General features: G+C 38.4%; 1 protein-coding gene across 6 annotated transcripts in view; it reads right to left on the bottom strand.

Annotated features, from left to right (window-relative positions):
* The window catches only part of NHSL1 (NHS like 1), a 219,462-nt gene that overhangs the window by 53,868 nt on the left and 142,298 nt on the right, over positions 1-23,296 (bottom strand). For 5 of the 6 annotated variants that reach the window (XM_057489155.1, XM_057489156.1, XM_036903675.2 and 2 more), the window contains exon 2: positions 4,420-4,572. In XM_057489155.1, the coding sequence (XP_057345138.1) occupies positions 4,420-4,572 (153 nt within the window). Of the gene's footprint in view, positions 1-4,419; positions 4,573-7,302; positions 8,040-23,296 lie in introns of those variants that run through there. The other variant, XM_036903677.2, reaches the window with a different exon arrangement.

Below are 23,296 nucleotides of genomic sequence, written 5' to 3'. Positions count from 1 at the left end.
ATCCTGGGAGAAGTGCCACAGGCAGGACCCCAGGCGAATCTATAGCTCAAACCACAGGGCATCTAGGATATCCCAGGGACCCATGTGCTCAAGGCAGACAGATAAGACAGCCGAGGTTCCTCACCAAATCCAGAGAGAACCTTACAAGCTTTCCTAGATCAGGCTTACTCAAAAGGGAACTTCACGACAATGCAACACAGATACAGAGACCCTTAAAGTCTGTTTGTCAGGAACTGCAGAGAAACCTGGCTGAAACTACTTGGAAACCTTGTCCATAATTTTAATAAGGGTGCACCATTCTCTAAGGTGGAACAGGCTGGTGTGTATACACACACAAAAACCATTGTCTTTAATCCCTTGGTACAAATAGTCACTTTTTCACATTGTAAATCCTCAATTCCTACCTAATTCATATAAGCCCTGACTTTGATTCAACACAGGCCAGACTTAACATTCTCCTGTACTTATACTCCTATTCTACAGCCACAGAGCAGGAGGACCTGCTAAAATGTCTTTCTTCAGGATAAAGCGCCATGACCAGGTAATAGTCCTGATGCCAACAGCAGACGCTCTGCGACCTGGTTCAGGCAGAAGTGTACATGGCCACAGCAACTCAACTGCTTGTTAAACATGCTGGGAGAAATCATGCTTATCTCTTTCCCCACCAGGGTTTTTGAAGATGGAATCTTAAAAATAAAATGTCTTTATTTCAGCCTTTAATGTGCTCATAATTACTGAGTGAGGTCTATAGGATGTAAAGAAAGGAAACCTGAACTTTTCAATGAGCCTGAGCATGCCCATCCCCCACCCTTCAATTCCCCCTTCTCCACTTAAGTGGGGCTCCTTTAATACATCGAAAAACTACCCAGATAAACACTGACTTAGACAAAAGTTAACTCATCATCACAACCAACTCTGATGAAGTTCATGAAGGGTTCAAACAACTGCAGAGATTAAAAGGGTATAATTCTTCTGGAAATTCAGTAAAAACCTGAGTGAATTTATTATGGATAATGGGCTCGATCTTTAGAAACTCACAATTCACTGCTAGCCAGATGTCCTGTTGAGCCAAATATCAAAATACTAACTTTAAGTTTAGGTGCACATTTCTGTCATCATTAGCAGTAAATCTTTACCTAAATCTCTAATAAAACAATAAATCAACAAAACCAAATAGTTTGGTTTAAGGTCATGGCCAACCAATTCTATCAAATTCTCTAGAGACTGGCCATCAACAAATTCACAAGGTCTCTGCTCTATGTGTACCAGAACAGAGTGAAACCGCGCACATGGAAGCCCCCTGCCCCAGGCAATCCACAGGCCACTCTACCCGTTGTGAAAACCCATCTCCTCTCCAGGGGGCAGTCGCAGCGGGGAGAGTCTCCCAGTGCTGTGCTTCTTTAGCTGACAGAGCTCTCTCCCTGGGTGCCCTAGGGACTCATAAACTTTTACCCATTCATTCAAAAACTCCTGGCACAGTACAGAACTGATGCTCAAATATTGTTAAATTAACTATGTCTATTATCTGCCTTTATATCTTGTTTTTTTTTATGAAATCATTTTTCAGTAAACTCATACCTTCCTCAATCACTGTACTGACCATAAGTGCTCTCACATTCCTTTATTAGGCAAATGTTTACAACACTTAGTTGTGGACTTATTAGTACTCACTATATCATTTCCCTCCATTTTATGATCCTCAAGAGGTGAGCTATGGTCCCCATAAAAACTGACAGAACAGTTCATACAATGAGCATTTAATGATTATGGAAAAGCATCAACCTATTTAATATTAAAGAACAGTATTCCTTCCTTAAAATTATAGACAGGAAGAACAGAAGGAACAAAATATAATACTCATTGTGAATAATAGCTACCTTTCTATATTTTTAAGTAGAGAATGTTAGAGTCAAGTTAACTTAAACTGATAACCTTATATAACACATAACAGTGCCTTACATTTGGGGTCTGGATTTTTTCTTTATTATGTTCACTGATAATGAGGCAATATATAGTCTGCACTCACGTTGTGTTTATCTCAGGTGGCTTACATGGTGTAGGGAGAGCGTTACAGGAAGTTCTGTATATGTGATTGGTAGTGAATAAATGAAGAAAAAAACTCAAACACTTTCTCATCTCATCTTTCTTAATGACTGTTCTTAAAATTATTTCACTAAAATCTCTTAAGGCATGTTTAAATCTAGTTTAAAAGTCTAACTCCAAGAATTTTCCAAAGTTATTAATTTTATTAGTAGTAAATCCCTTTGATGAACAATTTAGGGCATTAAGGTAATTACTAAAGCATTTACCTTTTCAAAATAAAATTCAAGTGTAGGCAAAACCAGTGGTGATGATATTTCATATGGATCTACTGAACAGTCCAAAGGAAAATAAAACCGGAAAAATCTGTATACAGATGTTTTTCTGAGGGGAGAAAAGGGACCTTCTGATCTGGTGCTTGAAAATAAATGAAAGAGGTAGTAAAGCATAATTTCCTGGAGAGTGATCAAAAAAAAAAGCTGGGCCTGAATATTCAGTCATACATACCTTCCTGAAAGTGTCTACAAGCCAGACCTTGCACAGCTCTGAGAGAAACGTTCACAATGGTGCTGCCCCAGGGGTTTGTCCTGGGAACTGTGCCATTTAATATTCTTATTAATTATTTGGTGGAGGAAGGTGAGCTACAAGTAGAGAAGCTCTTTGTCAAACTTTACTAAAGATAAACCAGTAGGAACCAAAGGGATCTAAAAGAAATTTTGGTTGGATTTAGGTACATCATGCAAGCAACAAAGTCCAACTCCAAGGCCAGGGAATGGGCTGAGAAAAAGAGCCCAAGGAATGCAATTCTTCTCACTTAAGCTTGTAGTCACTAAATAAACAGGTTACTAGGGTAAATGAAAAGGGCAACTCAATCATGTCCTCATTTCTGCACAGTCCAATGCTAAGTCTGTGAGACTCCAGATACCCTAAGATACATATGACATAATCTAAGCATTAAAAGAGATGAAAGGAAGAAAAAATAGGGCTATGATTTTAAATGTTTGTAGAGTTCTGTTCAGAATACCAAATGTGTTGTGAGGTTATTGATAGCTATTCCTTCCTTCTCTAAGCAGAAGTTATCTGCTTTCTTTAATTCCTATACAACAATTTTGGCACACCTGTTTGAGTACTTTTCTCATTGTAATTTGCCCTACAGATAAAAGGATAAATCTGCTGAGAGTCAAGACCCTGCCTTTGTATTCTGCATTTCTGCCAGAATGATGGATTCCCAACAAATGATTGTTATAGGCAATATACTGCAGCAGTTAAGAACATTAGCCTTAGACTGCCTTAGACTGTCCAAGTTGAAATCCTTGTTCTACCACTCGCTTTGAGATCTTAGGTAAGTTTCTAATCTTTGCTTCTCCATTTCATCATCTATAAAATTGGTGTAGTAATAGTAAGCAGCCGGATTATTGTGAGGATTAAATGAGATAATACGTATAATGGGCTTAGAACTCTACTTGGCCTACTGGCAAGTGTTTAATAAATGTGACACGGGAGCCTCGTGGTGGGTTTTCCTGGAAATCAAAACCAGATTTCTTCCAGACTTGAGTCTTTCACTATTAGATAAGACACAGAACACCCAGTTAAATTAAATTTCAGATAAACAGCAACTACTTTTTTAGTAAAACTGTGTCCCAAATCTTGCGCAGCAGAGAAACCTGGTAGAAGCAGCATCTGACAGAGGAGAGTTTTGGTCTGCTGTTTTAAGAAAAAGGCTCTGAATCTTAAGAATCACTCCTTCCTCTTTTAAAAGAACTTCCTCCCTTGTTTGGCACTTCTAGGAAGTCTTCCTCGCCACACATTTACACTTCTTAACATGACCGAAAAACTGAACTAAAATTGAGACTTTTAAACTAGATATAGGAGCACACTCTTCTTACAGTTGCTCCTGACCACAGTGTACTCTGCCCATCTGTTGACTGAATTACACTTGGCAGGAGCCCAGTTGGCTGCTGCCCAAGTTATGATACATCAAACCACTTTGAATACATAGGTCCCCCTTCCACCCAACTTGAACTCAACAGCACAAACCATTAGAAAGTACTCATTTTAACAGATTTGCAGTGGCAAAATTTCCCATGTCAGCATGGGTTTATTTGGATTAAATTAGTACTGGTGGTTTAACCAATGCTCAGGGTTCCTAAGCAGGGCTGGGCTCTTGGAGGACGGATTTGCATATCTGTAAATAGGCAGGTTTCTACAGAGACCAGAACCTATTAGGCATGTAGTACATATTGAGTATGACATCTTAAGAAGAAAGAACATACTATATGTTCATTACAAATAGGTCTTCTTTTACAAATAGCAAATTTATGCTTTCAGATCTAACAATCTGTAATCCAAGAACAATAAGCTTGCAGGGTGAAATCTTACCCCTTAATACTGATTTGAGGTTGAGCTTGGCTTGGCGGTGCAGGTCCTCTACACAGGGGGGTCTTGTGGCGGGAAGGAACACATTCTCCTGCTGGTGCCATGGAGCTGTGTAGTGGACTGTCCATCTACTCTCCTCATCTAGGTTGGAAACCGCTGGAGAAGGAAAGATAGAATAAATTCAAGTGTCAAACTAAGCTTCATTGGCTCCAAAGGTATTACATCAAGATGGGTTTTTGCTGCCTAGCATGTCTATGGGGTAAGGGCCAGCAAGGGGGAAATGGCGCAAATTCCAAATAAGATTTAATCCAAGACTCCAGGGGTCCTTCTTACAGTGTTTTGCCTCTAAAAAAAACCTGAAACTGTCCATCATCCCTCACAATATTTTGGTAGAATTGTTTGCTCCATTAATTGCTTCTCAGTGTTTTAGGCCCTTCCTCCACTCTAATGCTGGAAAATAATTGACAAAATTGATAGAGACCTCCAATTCCTGCTTAACTCTACCACAACAAATGTATTATTCAATAATTATACAATGCCATCAATAAATGTGAGACTGTCAAGACAGAAACAAATTTCCTGTCAAAAGGTTGAGACCAAATCTTTCCCTTCTACTGAATTATTTAAAAAAACTATTATAAATGCAATTAAAATTTTATAAAATTAAACACAAACATTCAATATAATACATTAAAAAGCATAAGTAGAAATCAATTTATGCTACAAAATTTTCTCGGCGTTTCTTGCTTTCATGGTACACTTTTGTATTAAAATGTTTTTTTAAAAAAATCCCAATGCAATTGAGTTCTCCCAACACCCAACTCAACTCAATTTTTCTCCAACACAAAAGAGATGAGAACATTAGAGGGGGAAATGATAGGTAATTGCAACAGTACACTGAATCTCTGTACTACTTTTCCTTTATTCCCCATAAGGCTTAGGCCCTCTTTGTCTCTTAGTTTCCTGACAGCACAACCGAAGATGGAGTAGCAGTGGGGCCCAGTGTGAGGCTGAGAGAACCAAACGAATTCATCAACAATTTTTTAATACTATTCTTCTGCCACTGTAAGCCGGTCATGGAAGAAACAAATAAGTTTAATAGAAAGACCCCATACGGAGGCTTTTACTGGGGTGGCAAGTCTAATACCTGTACAACCAGCGGACACTAGAATCGTGAGTCAGAAGTGACTCTTCCCCAGCTTGGACCTATGCTGTAGGGTTCACACTGGGCACACTCATTTCTACAGCATGATATGTCCCTGGAAATGAGACACAAACTATATTCTCAAAATAAGATCAACATGCATGTCTGAATCATTGAACCTCTTTGAATATATTTCAAAATTAACTCAACGTTCCTAATAGCATGGGTATTAGAGCTATCATAAAGATCAAATGAATGTATGTAAAGTCTTGGCTAATAAAATAACTCATGTAAACCATGGTTATGGCAGAAGCAGTGAAATCACCCTAAAGGAGCCCCTGACTTGAGAACCATCACTGAAGAGAAACAGCCTTTCTCAGCACCCCTGGGAACCTGAGCCACAGATGAGCTCTGACCCCATATACTACTTTTTCTACAGCTACTAAATTCTACCAGCCTTGCCTCCAAGTAACTCATTTCTTTAATCATCCTGCCTTCTCCACACTTTGCTAAATGGCAAAAAAAACACACTGAGAATGAGGAGACATCAGGTTGAAAACAGAAATGTCCTGTGCTGTTCTCTACTTTTAATGTTTGACAAAAGACATGTGTAAATTAGGCACCTGCTATTTCAGGTAACGTGTGCATATAAATATTGATCACAACACGTAAAATCCACAAAGACCTGACTTAGCTCTGATTTGCGTACCTGAGAATCTTGCACTGTGCAGAATTCACCAACTGTCCCCCAAAGGGAAGCCATAGTTAATACAGTGTTTTGTGCTGTGATGTCTACTTATGTGAAAGATTGAACTGCCATATATCACAGTTAGAAAATATTGAAAATTGAAACTCTTCCTATTTGCCAGTTACACATCAAATCTGAGTAATGGTATCTGAGTCTGTGTAATCACACCACCAGCCCCACCGCACAGCTACCAACTGTCTCCCACGAAAGAGCAGTTGTCTCCCCTGGTGGAGCGGACTCTTCCAGCGCAGATTTGATCAGCCCATCCAAAGAGCCTTTAACCAAGGGAGCTGCAGAAAATGAGCCCAGAGTGCCGGTCTTTGTTGCTTCTTCCAAAGTTTCTCTTACCCATGCTCCTGTCTGCCCAGATTTATCTAGTTTATTTAAATCACTGGTCCAAAAGCCAAATAAAATAAACAAAAAACCCATGTATTTGTAATAACTGTATTTTCCAATGAATGAAGAAGCACCTGAATTAAAGAAATTGAAACCAGTGGTAAGTACACAATGAAGCCACACCACAAAAGCTGTGTACTTTACAACAATAACTGCTCTGTCTAGACAGTTTGTCCTCGAGTTCTAAAATACCTAATAGAGAGTGCCAGGGAGCTTTAGAGGACCGTCTCCACTCAAAATATGTGACGGATTACCCAGGGGCTCCTCGAACATTTAGCCAAAGAATTAAAAAACCATCTGTCAAAGTGGACATAAAGTAAACACAAGTTTTCTCTTCTCTTCTTCAGAAATCTTCTTTTGGAAGAACAGAACAAGTTGATTCACCTGAAATTCCAACGGTAAGTAAATAAGACATGCTAAAATCACAGAATTCTGTCCTAGAGTTACAAAAGTCTGAGATATTTGAACAACCTGGTACAGAGTAGAGTTCAACCCATGCTAATTATGCTGTTTCACACTAATTCCACCACTCACGTGGATAAACTATCACACACACACACACCCCACACACTCCACATAGTGGGGAGAAACTACTTACTTTTCTTCTTAAAAAGCTTAATTAAAGACTTGATCTTTGCATTAATGAAAACCACCATTTCCAGGATGCCTGCACAGGCTTAGAAATTTAAAGCACATTAAAAGCCCAGCTCAGCAAGCAGGTGGTAAGCTGCATCCCTCTGCTCCAGATCAGAACTTTCTTCTCCGTCCCAAATCGTTACACATCTGCCGGGGGCCGATGTAACTGCGATTGAGCTTAGTGTCAGGCAGTTACAATCCATTAACAGTCCTTGAACCTGAAAAGCTCCCACTGAAACCTAATCTTAAGAGCTGCCCTGTGACAACGTGTGCAGAAAGAAAGAGAAAGCCAATCACGGTTCTTATTTGCATGACTGCCACATCAGTCTTTCTGGGTTGGTGCTCACTTATGTAGTGTTCTCTCCGACAGATCGAAGTTTTCCTCTCTCGAGTCCACAAATGGAGTGCAGATTTTCCTCCGCAGAAGTCAAGGTGAAGCAAACGTGTTTCTCGTTTTCACTAGGCCACTGTGAACATCCAGATCTTTTAACTGGAGCTGACAAGTCTTAGAGCAAGCCTGTTTTGATTCTTTGACTCTCCAGTTAATTCAGGCATTTGAACTGATTTACGGGGGGGAAAAAAGAGCTGAACTATTGTTTCCCTGACCACGCCCCCAGGCTCTGCCTCCCACACCAAAGGACCGTTTACAAGCAGTAAAACTTTACAATAGAATCTCCACGGAGTTGTAAATGTGACTTGGTTGCATTTTAGTGCAAATTAGTATGCCTGGTCTTCTCACCCAGTGGGGTTTTTTCCCCCCCCAGTGATTGTGAATCAGCTTTGTAATTTAATTATCAGCTAAGCGCCTGGTTTGAAAAATTCCACAACTTTCCCCTCCCTGTGAGGGAGAAGAGTAATTTCAAACAAAACATTATTTGGGTTTCTCTTTAACTCAAATATACTGAACTGAGTTCTCGTTCTTTTGTCCATTTGAAATTGACCTCAGAGAACTGGGGTTCAAATAAAGAGGGAAGAATCAGAAATAATGATAGATAAGCGGGCACTAGAAAAAGATATTCCAGAGTAAAGGGACAGGAACAAAAAGGAAAAGAATGCAGATCAGAAAATATGAAAAGGGAGAAAGGAAGAGAATGCACCTTATGTCTCTCCCCAGTTCCACTTCATGGCAAAACAGTTTTTTGAAACATGTTAGACAAACTCTCATTTCATAGCTTTGGGCCAGACTTATAACTGAATGGAAAAATGTAATAATCCACTAATTCAAAACATTTAGCTTTTAACAGAAGCTCTTAGTCAAAGAATAAAATTTATATAAGGGGCTCCCTCTAGGGAAAGCTTTGGAATGATTCCTCCTCAAAGGTTTCTCCTCCTTAACCTTACTTTTTGAACAACAAAAGCAAAGCAAGCAAATTACAACAAAAAAACCCCACACGTATTATCATACATATTATCACAGATTTCCAATTTGTGTTCTTTCATCCTATACAAAGCTTTACTTAAAAGTAATTACATGGCCAGATGGCAATGAGAAACAACTGAGACGCATTTAAATGATATAGCTGCCTTAAATTAGTGAGCAAAATTCCCTTTAGGAACACAACCTCATAAGCAAGAGAGACCTAGCTCTGCTTCAAGAACTGCCTTTCAATCTCACTTTGATACAGACAGGTAGTTCCGGGTTCTGGACAGAAGCACTCCAATTTACAATCCACAAGTTTCGGAGGTTAAACGTTAGCACACATACTTGCAGCTGAAAACAGCACGTAGCTTCCAGGTACACAAGGGCATGCAAACGTTGATTCATTCATTAAAAAGGCAAATATTTGAGCACATACTAAGTGCTATGCATTTGGAGTTTATCATGAGATCGCTGCCCTTATGGAGCTCCCACTACCTGACAGTAAACTGCAATGATATGGTGTACTTGAAGGGGTGAGTGCAATGGACGTAAGAAAAAAGTTGAACAGGATAAAAAAGGCTTGGGGAGTAGGGAGGTGGCCACGGTTGCACTATTAAATGGGTCTGTCTGTGTATTTGAAAACTGTATTTCAAGTGTATTCATTGAAAAGGTAAGATTTGAGTAAAAATCTTAAGGAGGTAATGGCAATAAAACAGAGATCTGTACAGCAAATTCCATTAGCTTTCAGTTTAAAGAGGGAGATAGAGTCACTGGGTGGTGAGACATTTCCAGTCCACCAGGACTAGTCAGAGTGCTCTCAAAAAATGAACTGTAAAAAGTTCCACAGGTAGTAATTTCTTTTCTCTTCAATAGTAAGACTGATATTAAGTAGCCATTGTTGTGTAAAGATAATGCCACTATTTGGTTACACACACATCAGTGGTAAGTGTAGGGGTAGAAAGCAGGATTCCATCCTGGCATCCAGGGCACTTAATCCTCTGGGCATGATTCTGTGCTGCCCCATAACTCCCTAAATCCGTAAGATCTGCAGGTAGGAACCAAATAAATTATGGTATTTATTGTGTTATATAATAAGGTGTGTTTTGAGAGAGCTTATTAATTACAAAGATTTCTCCAATAATTTTATCTTTCTTTATATCCTGCATATAAGCATGAGAACAAGGAAGTGTTTTCATCTTATAATATGCAGTGGCTCAATGCCATAGTTTATTGAAGAGCCATGTTTTTATAGAAATGTCCAGTATTTTTTAATTGCTCTATTTATACCTTCAACAGAAAATATATAAATCCGTGGTACTGCCTATTCCAAGTTTAGCCCTATAACAGCAGCAAAGGCTTAAAAAAAAGTTTAAAGAAGTTTAGAGCTATCTATAGATATATTTATTACTAAAGCATTATTATGATGTTTAAGTAGATTAGGTTGCTAGTTAATTTTTAGAAATGTCAAAAATCTCTTACTGCTAAATATGTATGTTTTGTGTTATAGGCCAAGGGACTTGGATACTCTGTGCTATAAGGTTTTTCAGTGCTCTCAGTCTGAAAAGTGTAAGAATGAATGGGTATGTCTGTGTATTTAAAAACTGTATTTCAAGTGTTTTCACCATGCATAAAGATAATAAGTACATCTAAATTAACTTAGTCATGTATAAGCTTCTATTTCTGATGTTAAGCTTGATTTAAAAACTTAGCCTGTAACAAATCAACAGTCAGTAAAAGTACTGTGCATAGATAAGGTTGAACTGAAAATTTTCTATTTTGAAGAGCTAAAATTCCTTTGAGAAGTGCTTAAAATTATCATTTAGTACATGGCTCTGATCAGAACCTCATTGTGTCTGTTTCTCTTTTCCTTCCAACTTAGAAGGCCACAGTGATCTTTATTGATTATAGATTCCATTTTCAATTGATCGAGTATTCAAATTTTGAGTAGTTAAAAATGTGTGTATATATTATGTAATCATGCATCATTTCTGCATATAACTTCTGTGTACAGTATTTGAAAATGTTCCTTTTAGTAAATACTGTTTAACAAAGTTTGTGAAAGTTTTTGGATTCAGCATAAAGGCTTTTAGTGCCCAAATTGCACTGAATGTAGAGGAAGGCCTGAAGTTTTGTGTAAATGGGGATGTGGGTGCGGGAAACAGGAGCAGAATTGAGTCCTGGGAGCCTTAGACAGCCCTGCTCTTAGAAGCTTTTAAGTTTAAACATATCTTTTGTCCTCAATAAAAATAATAAGGGTATATTTTAAGGCTGTACTAAAGATGAAAGTATGGGTGGTAAAGGAGCCATTTATTAAATAACTAGGGCTTAATTTAAAAATTCTTATACCTTAAGTATATCCTGCTTCCTGAAACATAATACAGACTGTTAAATACTGGCGGATAAGACCAAAGAAGCTGTAAAAAAATAGCCCTAAGTGAGAATTGATTCTGACATTCTCCCCCTTTGATTACTGCACCAGCCCCCCAGATTCTCTCCCTGTCCCCAGGCCAGTGACCCACCAACTAAAACCTCCCCTCTTCAGGCACACAAGGCCCTTCAGGGTCTGGCCCCTGCCTCTCTCCCCGACTCCCCTGCCACCTGACCCCACACCACCACTGTCTTACACTTACAAGGGAGTGTTTGCAGACCTGTGTGTCCTAAGACTGTGCTTTACCTGATTCCTCTCTTCTCTGTTCTCTAAATGAGGCAGGTGACCTTTGCCATCTTTCTCATTACCGGCATGGTCTTATCTTTCTCCCTATACTTACTCATTATTTTATTATTTTGTCTGGTTGGGTGTGTCATCCCCACTGGACTATGACCTTCCTAAGGTCAGTGAATATGATCTGATTTACTTTTAACCCGGAGACTACCACAAGGCGGAGAATAAGTGCTTGGTGTAAAATTGCTGAATGGTTGAACATAGATGCACAGTTTACAGTTAGAAGCTTTAGAGTATGTATTACTTTGCAATACAGATATTTTGTATGTCTTTGCTGGTATGTTGTATACCTACTCCTGGTAAGTAATCAGGTAACTACAGAAATAATCAGATGATTCCCAGAAGAAAATTTTAAATGTTGGTAGAAGATTTCATTTTGGTGAAAGATTAAGGAGAAATGTTGGAACTTTATGAGTTAAGGATGCATGTACTTATAGAATACTAGTAGTAATAGAATTTCAAAATCCTAGACTAGGATAAACCACCAGGATTACTCAAGTGACATCAGACCATATTTTTCTTGGAATTACCTGGAGGTATTTTTAAAGAACTGTGATTTACTCTTAAGTATTTTTATTCTTTGTGTCCTAATAAGGACTTTTGTGTAAGATACATTAGCTTGAATGTACTAAAAATAGCTTTTCACAACTGAGGATTTGCTAATGCAGGCAACAGGATACCAAGTGCTAAAATGTAGGCACTAACAGTATTTATAATACAATTGAGAGCAGTTATATACAGTGCAATTCTTATCAAAAGAACAGTCTTTGCTGAAACTGCAAGCAAAAATTAATAATATGTACAGATGAATTAATACAATGAATAAATGTATAAATAAGAAATTTAAAAAACAGGGCTGCCAGATAAAATAAAGAATGCCAGAAAAAGCTGAATTTTAGATAGCATTTCATGATTAAGGGTTTTTTTTAATCTACAGTACAATTCATTTGTTAATACAATTACAATTTGGTATTTAAAAATAAACCCTGAAGTATTTGACACAACAGATGAAAAAATACTCTTTACATTATCCAAGACAAACTGAATTGCCTGTAAATTCTTGCCATTTAGCCTTTAATGTATTAGAAACTCTAAAGATAAGTCAGTTGGTCACCTGTGACTGAAGAATTAATCTCTTATTTTTCACATCAGGCATTGCCTTACGAATTTCGACTATTCATCTCTCCATAGCCTAAGATTGCAAGCACTTAAAACATCTTTGATTTATTTGTCAATATGCTACGCTGTTACCGAAGAGCCACTATATAAGAGGAATATTAGAACAGCTGCACAATGGAAGGACCGGTGTGCCTTCTTCCTAATCCAGCATTTGCTAATGGGATAGATAACAAACAGTATGTGCCCACTGGGGTGGTGAAATACCAAGTATAAAAATCACCTATGGTAAATTCAAGTTGAACCTTTTTAACAAGCTAAACTGTTCCCATTCATAGTTATGTAAGAGTTAGAACTAATGAAAAAATAAAAAACAATCACTCAAACTAAAAGTGGAACATTTTGCTGGCCTGACCTCTTCAATAAGTCAATTACATAATAAAATAATAATAATAATAAATAGGAATGTGACAGATTAAAGAGATTGAAGAAACGTCATGCGCAGATACATGATCCTGGATAAAATACTAGTTTGGGATAAACCATCTATTAAAAAAGGCCCCTTTTAGACAAATGGGTAAATTTGAACATATACTGGTTGTGAGCTCATGCTTTTTACAGTTGGATAATGAGGTTAAACACACACAACACAAACACATTTAAAAAGTACTGTTGTAGAGATACCGTCCCAGAATGAAAACATGTGTCAATGACAGACGCTCATGAAGAATTATATTAACTCACCCATGAATCATGTTATTCCACGAAACTACATTAAAAATCACCAATATTCTAGAAACTTCATTGATACAATGATCTTTTCATTCTTCTGCTTCTGAATTAATCTTTAATGATGAATCATATGGCATACTGAAAACAAGACAAATGGAAATCTCTCTCCTCATCAATATCTGGTGGAGAAGCAGGCGACAGGGGTTGAAAAGGAAACCTTAAGAGATGTAACATATTAATTCTTCAGAAGGAACTTGATCTGGCATCCACTTTACCAGTTACTTCTGATGTTAGGAAACACCCTTTCCTCTGCATGTGTTGAAGCTAACGGCTTCTGCTGTGGATCCTAGTTAATAATTTAATCTAAAACCATTGCTACCATCTGCTTGGTCAATTTCAAAACATCTGCTATCACACTGACTAGTTTAGTCGAGCCACAATATTCATGTGACAAGTGTTGAACAAATGAAAGGCAATGCAGACAGAAAACATGCTGTGAGAAAAAGAAACCCCAATCAAAAGTCCAAATCACAAAGGGAGTCCTGCTGACATGGCATTCAAAGTTCCATCCTGCCTGCAGGGATGGAAGGTTGCAATGTCTCACTAATGAGGGGACAATCCGGACACTGTCCTGAAGTGATGGGCATGGGCTGGGCTGCCAGGAGAGGGCTTTATAAAGGGAGTGGGTCCTGAGGTTGGGAATAATGGGTGAGTGGGGGTATGGCAGGGGCAAGTTGGAAAGGGGGGATTTCACAGGTCCCTAGAAAGTGAGAGCTGAAGAGTTCTAGGGAGCATCCTTTTTATTTTACACAATAAGTGACCTGCAGTAGATCATTCAGCAACCAAGAATCTGAGCTGACTCTTCATCCTGTGCTCCAGGTGTCAATGTGCCACAACACCTCTGCCTTCACCACAGAAGGGCTGGTGGGCGCGGGGCTGCAAACATCCACACTCAGTTCTGCCTTTACACCTCTGCACGTGTATCCCTCCACCTGGGACACTAGATCTCTGACTTACCCACTTGGCATGCCCCTATTCATTTTTCAAATTATACTTTAAATGTTAAACTTCCTTAAGGGGCTTCCTTGACGGAGCTTTAGTAACTCTTCATTTCAAAAATATATGCCATTTTACTTCAGGGATAACTTCCTCAAAAGTGAACTATGTCTGTCTCACAGAGAGAGAATAGTTAATTTCATTAACTGTAAGTCTCTTATACTTAAACCGATTATTCTCCCCAATATGCTGTATAGCCCTAATCCACCCACCCAAGTAGTACTAATTCATCTAATTCATTCTACTGAGCCTATATTAGGTATAGAGAGGCTCATTCCAGGAGAGAAATAATGTATATAAGTAGAGCTACAGATCAGTTAGTTCAATTGTAAGGTTCTCCCTTTACCTTTACAAATTCAGTCATTCAAAACACATCTTCTGAATGTATATTAGGGGCCTAGCACATCCTAGAGAAGAGAATAATTTTCAATCACTTGGAAATTAAAATATATTTTCTGTGCTATTTAAATGTAATGTAATTATAACCTTTTATAATAAAAATAATTTAAAGGAAATGAATCTTAAAATTTGAAAAGAAAAAAATCAATGTAACCTTTCTTCTAAAATCTTCAGGGAAGAAAAAAAAATCTCATTGTGGAATGAAAAAGGTATAATGTAATGATCTTAGAGATTTAATTTAAGAGTCATGTGATTAGCTAAAGTGCTTTATACTCTGGGCTCTCTTGTGCTTTTAAAATTGGACAATATTAAGGACCTGTTTGATTGATGGTGTTACAAAAGCTACAAGGAATCTATACTTGAAAAGAATTTTCTACTTAAAAAAAAAAATTAAGGGCAACGGAGACTTCCTAATCAAGACTTGGTGGGAGGGAGAGGGAATGACAAAATAAAGTTGAAGGTTGCCACCTACAGGGCGACACAGGCTCAGTGAAACACTGGTGCCCAAAGGCATGATTCCTGCTGCTGTCTCCTGACAGAAAAGCTTAGAAAGGCTCCATTTAACATGGCTCAGAAGAATGTCCTCACCTTCTCCCACAAGAGAGAGACCATACTCTATAATCTCTGTGAATTTTCATAAACTATCAAGTATCTGCAACCAAGATTAAGGAAGCACCCCTGAATTACATAAAACATTCATGACTCAATAAGGGGGCAGCTACATTTAACTGAATAACTAAGGCTAAGAAAAAAGAGGTCCTCATCAATTGACTACCAAAAGTTAAAATCTTACAATAAAACAATCCAAAGGAGAGTATTTTCACTTAGACAACAGTATTGTCCACGAACACAAAAAAATATATATTTGATTTAAAATGACTGAAGGAAGATCAGATTTATCACTGCCTAAGTTTTTCCAAATAATGATCAGCAAAGATTTAGAGGAAAGTTATCATTTGAGCTCATTATTTTGTAATCAAGAGAACAATCTCACAGACTGTTCAGTTTTTCTTTTCTCTATTTTCTGCGATTTCTTATACTGTTTCACATATGGTTAAGATGAATGCTACAATTAATAAGCTGGTGTGATCAACTGCTTTTGTTAAGAAGCCAGCTGGTTCACATGCAAAATGATAATTAGGCCAATTAAGATAGACCACTTTGGTTTGCTGATTAATTTGCAGCAATACTAGTTAAACGTCTCCAACTGCATTTGGTTTTCTAGTAATGATAAAAGTTGACCTAGGAGAGGATATTAATGTTGAGTTTTAAAAATATATATCTGAATTGTCCTAAACTATTAGACAGCAGCAGAAGCCTTCAAAACAATGAAACAATACTCCTTAATACTATGAATGCTATGAAGGTTTTGTAATTATGCTGGAGGTATTGCAAAAGAGCAAAGGGAGGTCAGCCTGGCATAAAATGAAATTCAAAATTAGGAGAGTACAGAACTTTGATTAAAGCCAGGCAGTAAAACAGTTTTGAAATGAATAAAACCTTCCTCTAAGCTCCATTTTTCATAGTCTTTCACTGATTTTTCAACAGAGAAAGATAAGAATATTTTTACTTAAGTAAACAACAAATGAGAGCAAGAGACAAAAATTAAAAAACACTGTTATACAGAGACATTTGTTCGGTATCTCTAAATTCTAGGAACCTAGTATTTCTAACTCAAGGATTTCACAATGTAGATTTCTGAGCTGACCCTGCAGAAGGGTGTCTCCATGCCTGCCTGTTGGCATTTCCTGGAACTACAGGGCAATACAATTAGGGCACAGCTGGAGGGGAGAGAGGCATGTTGATCGCAGAGCCCACATCATTAGACCCCCACAAAATCTGAGAAATCAAATGGTGATCAAAACAATAATGCCTATCCTGGGTAATGGCTGGCCACCAACTTTGTAAAAATGATATGCTTACCTCCTCTCCATCAGCATCACGAGGGTTTGAAACAGAAAGCAGAAAATACAGTAATGGAATTCTTCACCTCTTAGCAAATAAAATAATATTAGGAAGGATTAAGATTAGCAGTTGCTCTCATATACCTAACTAAATATTCTCAGGAAGCAGCCAAAAATATGAAGTTTGGAACTATAAAGACAGATGTGGATATTCCCTCATTTAGGCCACTATTTATTTATTTTTTGGTTTTTTTTCACTCAGGAAAAAAGGAGTGGAGGTTAGAAATCTCTCTAGGAATTTGACCAACAATGAAGATATATATATGCAGTCAATGTTTTTCTGAACTAGAATAAGAAGAAAAGTGAGATTTGGGGAGAAAATAGAGCAGATATGTTTACAATGCCAAATAGTTCTCTCTAAACTCTCTCAGATTGTATAGCAGCTCCCAGAAGAGTCAGCTCGATACACTTTTATCACCTAATCTGAAACATCATCTCTCTGAGTAGCAGTTCATACATATAAATCATCATATGATAAAACGAGCTCAAATAAAATCTGCACAATCAGTCAGTTCTCATTAGCAAACCATATTTAATTATACATTTAGGACACCAAAGGTGGTCCTAAAATACCTGTACTTCTCTATACTTATCTTGATGTACATGCACCATCAGCTTAAATCTGACTGGAATTTTTTCATTATAGCTGCTTCTGGAGAGAAATACTCACCAACTGCACCCCACTGGATGGAGGAATCAGACACAGACTCCAGACAATATATTACATTCATTATCAAAATAAATCCTAGCACATCTACGGAGTGCTCATTCCAGGAGGTGGTCCCAGGTTGAAATAGGATAAAATTAACTTCTTCACTCAGGAACCTCCCTCTTCTTGTCAAAACAATCACAACTGCCCATCAACAACACTAACTCTATATCCTGAACTTTCTAGCTTCACTTAAATTGTGTTTAACACCACCCCCTTCTCCCCCCACCCCCCAAAACAGCCTCTTCTTTCTGCAGCTGCTGAATGCCACAAATAGCTTCTTGTATAATTTGACTTAGAATGCACCCAAACTAGACATGTTGAATGGCAACGTGAATGCTTCTTTCAGAGAGCACTAAAATGTGTAGAATGTCCGAAAAACATCACAGTGGCAAAAAGCATCATTTGGAAGTCTTGGGGCAGAGGACCGCTTTCAGCGGTAGCCTGCAAATTCTTCTCGGGTCTATGCAAATGGCGAGAGAAATGATTCCAGAAGATTCCCACACTGATCAAAGGAGGACTAGCTAATTCCCCTCGGCCTGCCCTGTCTAGATGGGGTTTCCCTAATGTTGCCTCCATTCTCCACAAGTTTATTTTTCTTCCTGCTTTCCTAATAAAATGTACTTACTCTCAATCTATTCATGCTATAGCATCAATTATCCAGTCTTAGGGTAATTAAAATGTGTAAAGTTGTTTGGCTTAATGCTTTGTGTATTCTCCCCGTGACAAGCCCCTCTCTGGTATTTTTGTAAGCTCTTGGAGGGCTAGGGCCAAATCCATGCAGTTCACTTTGCACTGCCAACCTTGGTGCCATGCAAAATCAATTGCTCTGCAATTAGATTCATTGTGACAATAGGTAACATCCGTGGGCCCATTCAAAGAAAGAGGATAATCATCCATCTTTATGAAATGGGTAATGGCGGCAAAGAGCCTGAAGAATTTGAAAGCATTTGTCCTATGGTGTCATAACTGTCTAACTTCTATAGAAACTTCCCTTAAGAAACTGTTTGCAAATATGAAACAAAAATTTCCACAGAGATAATGGCTATTTCCATCTTGCGAATGCAAGTCATTTTTTGAAAAGCTTCCTTGTGTGTTGAATATGGAATTTATTTTCTGGAATACCAAGTATATTGGCAATCGAATGACTACCAGAGCTGATGGACAGGGAGAAGTATTAAACGAAAAAGTTCTTTTATGGTTGCTATGTAAAAAAAAAATGGGAGACAGAAGAATTTGTGGTTCACTTTGCCTGCTCTGTTCCCTTCATCCTGTGAGTCTCAGATTAATTGTTATTTCTTTGGAAAGCAAACCTTCACTGACCCTCCAACTGTTAACACCTCCTCTTATTCGCTCTCAGTGAGGCCTGTACTTTTCCTTTATAGCACTGCTACTTGTTTTTGTGTAGTTATTTGTTTAGTGACTGTATCTCCCACTAGACACACAATCTGGACCACAGAGCAGAGGCTACGGCTCTCTGGATCCACAGGATCTAGGGGCTGAGCACCAGATCTGATACACAGTAGGCATGCGATTAGTATTATTTTATTAAAGGAATGAACTACAGGAAGACAAACAGTTTAAACAAAATGAGCTGTAGAGAATTTAGTTTTACATTATGGCATCATAAAACAGCTCATGTTAAAGTATCACCGTATTGGTAGAGAGCTTTTAACTAGAGACAAGACTCATTTAAAAAAATTTCACTCATTTCTAGCCCTGACTTGTGCTTTAAAGATGTTACACACCAATCACTACTCTACGTACTGGAAACACTAAAACGAAGACAACTTCCTCTTACGTAGCCTTCCTTGACCTTTTCATCTGGCTTGCCCTCTCCTCAGGACCCACTCCTTGGTGGCTTATCCTCTCCATAATTGTGCTCATTTGTCTCCCTCCCAAGGACCCTCACATCTTGAGGGCAGGAACTGAGTTTTTATTGGCTTTGGAGATGCTGATAAGTTTGGTGGTTGAAGGACAAAGTGAATGAATAGACAATCTATTCTTTATGCATAAGGAATTCCATTGGATGGAAGAAGATTCCATGGATGGAAGAAGATGAGAGAAAATGACGCAGGTACCTGACACCTGATGGTTGAGTAAAGGTTTGCTAGATGGAGAAGGATATGAAACACATTCCAACGAGACAGAAAAACAAGAGCAAAGGCATAGGAAAGAGAGCGAATCATCTGCGCTGGGAAAATTGCGTCATGTGTATAATGGATGGTACACATTGCCTCTCCCAGTCCCAGTTAAGCTGCCATGTACAGTGCACTACATGTGGGTGGGTACAAGCTGGGAACCACATGTCTGAGGCTCCCTTACACCTGGTTTCCAAAACTGGTGCACCCAGGAATCTGATGGGTACCTGTGTCTGTATTCCTGCTGCTTTGGCTATTTCTACTAGTAAGTCTGACTGTTGAGGAATGTCAGGAAGACTGGTAACTGAAGTCTTGGTGTCTACTCTCTACTTGCGTGAGGATGGTAGCCAGGTCAGGTTGCATTCACTTTTTTGGAAACAGTGTGATTTTGGAATAAACTGGGTGCCCTTTTTCTGATTGCAGCAGAGATAATGGTTTCATAGGTGAGCCAATGGTATCTTGGGAGTCATTCCTGAGAGTTCAGCATGGACCTGTTCCCCAAGCTTTTCCAATAATCTTGTAAGTCGAATACTCCCTGTGTTACCTCTGCTGCTTACGGTGCTGTCTGTAATTGAACCTGCCGGAGACAATCTGCTGGCCCAATGTAGGGCTCATAAGGGTGGTGTGGGAGATATGGCTGGAAAAGTAAGTTATGACCAGTTGTGAAGAACCTTGCCTGTCAAGTCAAAGAAGCCGGACCTCATTCAGTTAGTATTAGTTAAACATCAAAAGTTTTCATACAAAATAGCAATCTGTGTTTTAGAAAAAGTTTAGAGACAACGAAAACTGAACTGAAAAAGCAGGCAAATTCTATAAACCCATCATAAATTAATGTTGATGAAAGAAGGAATGGAGGTAAATAGTCTGTCCTCTTTATGTTAATGATCCCCCTACAGCTAACCTTTAGCTGTGTCATAGCACTTTCTGCCTCTCTAAATGCTTTATCTATTCCAGGTGAGACACCAGAAGTCTGGGAGGTAAGATGGAACTCAGGTCAGCCTCTAGTTTCATGAGTCTCTCTCTCTCAGTATCGTGCTGTTGGACAATTCTGAGTGAATATTTTAGTTCTTGATTATTTCCTACTTTGACAGACTGATTTTTTTTCCTTGGAGTAGTATTTGCATAAACTATATGGTCATGCTCACGGACTCTAAATGAAAACTTATATATTCTATTTACTTTTTAAATTGTTTTTCCCCAAGCTTAACTGCATACGTCTCTGAAATATTGCATAAATTCTGATATAGAACGTGAAAGAACATCTAACAATGATCAGTATTTAGGGAAAGAACAGCAGATAATTGAAACGAGACAGGAAGCACCTTGTTAAAGCAGCTATAAAAGGCAGTGACAAGACACTTCCATGCAAACAACAGAATCTATTCATTATATTAAGCAAAACTGAATTTATTAAAGAATATTAAGGAACTTTCAGAATCTCCAGAGGTACGTTTACATGCCCCACTGCCAAGACTGTTGCAATTTTGCTGCCACCTGCTGGTCGTCACTGGTCACATGCTAGTCTGGGTGCCACAGGTCCATAGAAGCCACTGGCGGAAGAGCAAGAAGCCAGTGCTGCTGGGCTTACCGGGAGAGCCGACCTACACAGCTACTACCTAAGGTTACTCAGGTTGGCATCCAAATCCAAAGAGTGGGTTTGGTTGGCGCAGCCTGGGTCATATGCCTGCACTCTGCTGCATGGGAGTCTGGGAAGTAAAGGCATTAGCTGTGCTGACATGACCGGAGAGGAAGTCAGGCTGTAAAGGGAGATGGGAGTTCAGTGAGCCAGTGGCAGAACCTGCTGCAAGGATTTCCAGCCAAGCTCTTCAGGAAGAACAAGCACTAATATGGTCCAAAACCAGCTGGGACTTGTGGTCTCTTATTTCAGTTTTGATTCAAATCCAGAAATGTGGTTATTTACGTCTGAGCTTCCTGAATCAGAGGCTGAGAAAGTTCGAGAATATGTTTACTCAAATTGCCATCAGTGGCCCACAAGAACTCACCAAGTAAGCATTCAACACTGTCACCTGCTAAGCATATCAACTCAGAACAGTCCAGGATTGGTTTCTTTCCATGGACTCCCTTTCTTGAGAACTAAAAAAAAAACAAACAAAAATTACAGCAGGTTTTTTAAAAACATGCTCAAATTTGTATTTAAGAAAAATAATGGCAGTAAAGGTGAGGTGGAAGGCTCACAGGAAAGATTTTCAGGAAACCAGAATACTAGAAGTTTGTTGCAATCTGACTCTACAAATTAAAAGAGCAAATTCAATGAACTCACTTCTCCAACTGTCTTATGTAATTAAAATTGGGGAAAAAAAATTAAAGACCTAGAAAAGTTTATGGTTAGCCTTAATTCTCCATTATATATGTGGTCTCATGGAGAAGGCAATGAATAATCTAAGCAATGACATAGTAACTCCAATACTTATACATTCTAAAATGTATAAGAGATATTTTTTTCTATTGGGAAAATGTAATTTTTCTGAGCACCACTAAACAAATAAACCTCTGAATGAGGCAGAAAAAAATGCTTTAGTATGTAAATAGTAGTATCTTCAGTAGTATTTTTTCAGAGTGTAATTTGTGGTCATCATTTAATAGAAAGTCAATCTTCAAAAACAATGTTATCCTGCTATGCAATGTTTCTTTTGATAAAATGAAAACCTTAAAAATATTTTAACAAGAAGTAAATGCAATCGAATGGAATTTCTGTGTACCTCATTACTCAAAAATATTTATTTCTTCATAAACACTCAAATATTCTAATAAAAGCATGAAATATTAATGTTCCTATCCAGTTTTTTAAAAACTGAGAAAGGAAGAGAGTAATCTGCTGCCACCTCGATACATGAATAATTTAATTTTGCAAGGCTAATATGACATTTGTACAAGATGTTTTTTCAAATGTCCATGATATATAGACCCCATCAGAAGATCAGTAGGGGAGCAGCAGAAATTTTCGTAAACAGTCTTTGAAAACAAGCAGTGTCTGCAGGTTGCTGTCTGGTGCTAGCTTTCCCTCATACTTCAGCAAGGACACTGCACACACACAGCCAGGGGCTTCCAGCAGGATAGCTGGAGGAAGATCCAGAACATACTGGCAGTCTTTCCTATTCCCTCCATTTCAGGGTTCAGACAAGGTGGATTAGCAATTTTCTTCATATTTATATTGCTGAAATGTTTTATTTTTTTTTTAAAGTCTCTAATTTTTTTTTTCCCAGAGCTGTCTATGACAAAGCCTAAATGAAAAGCTGGCCATTTATACTTTTGAGTTCAACTTGTTGCATCTAATAGATGAATTTCAACCAAATCTCTTAGGAGAAGGAAGCTATTGTTACAAACTACGCAAGAAATGATGGAGGTCTGAGTTAGTGGTGCAAAAGAGAGAGAGGGGTAGATTCAGGATATATTTTAGAGGTAGGAACAAAAAGATTAGATGTGGGACAGAAAGAAAGGCAAGAATGAAAGATAACTCCATTTTATTGCTGAAGGTACCTGGGTTGAGGCTATAATGCCACTTCCTGAGAATAGGGCCCTGGAGGAGAAGGGTTGGCGGGGAGCTGGTCTATGCAGGTGGAAATCTCACACAGGCAGTTGCATGAAGTTCAGAGGAGAGGTCAAGGCTGGAGATTAAAAACAACTTGGAAATGAACATACAGCAAGTACTTAAAGCTGCTGGATGAGAGCATTTAGGGAAAGAAGGCAGGTAGAACCTGAAGGCCCTTCGTCAAAAAGAAGAGGAGGAGCCATTTGA

Source organism: Manis pentadactyla, chromosome 12 (assembly GCF_030020395.1).
Source record: "Manis pentadactyla isolate mManPen7 chromosome 12, mManPen7.hap1, whole genome shotgun sequence".
NCBI lineage: Eukaryota > Metazoa > Chordata > Mammalia > Pholidota > Manidae > Manis > Manis pentadactyla.
This window is presented reverse-complemented; position numbering and strand designations above follow the sequence as displayed.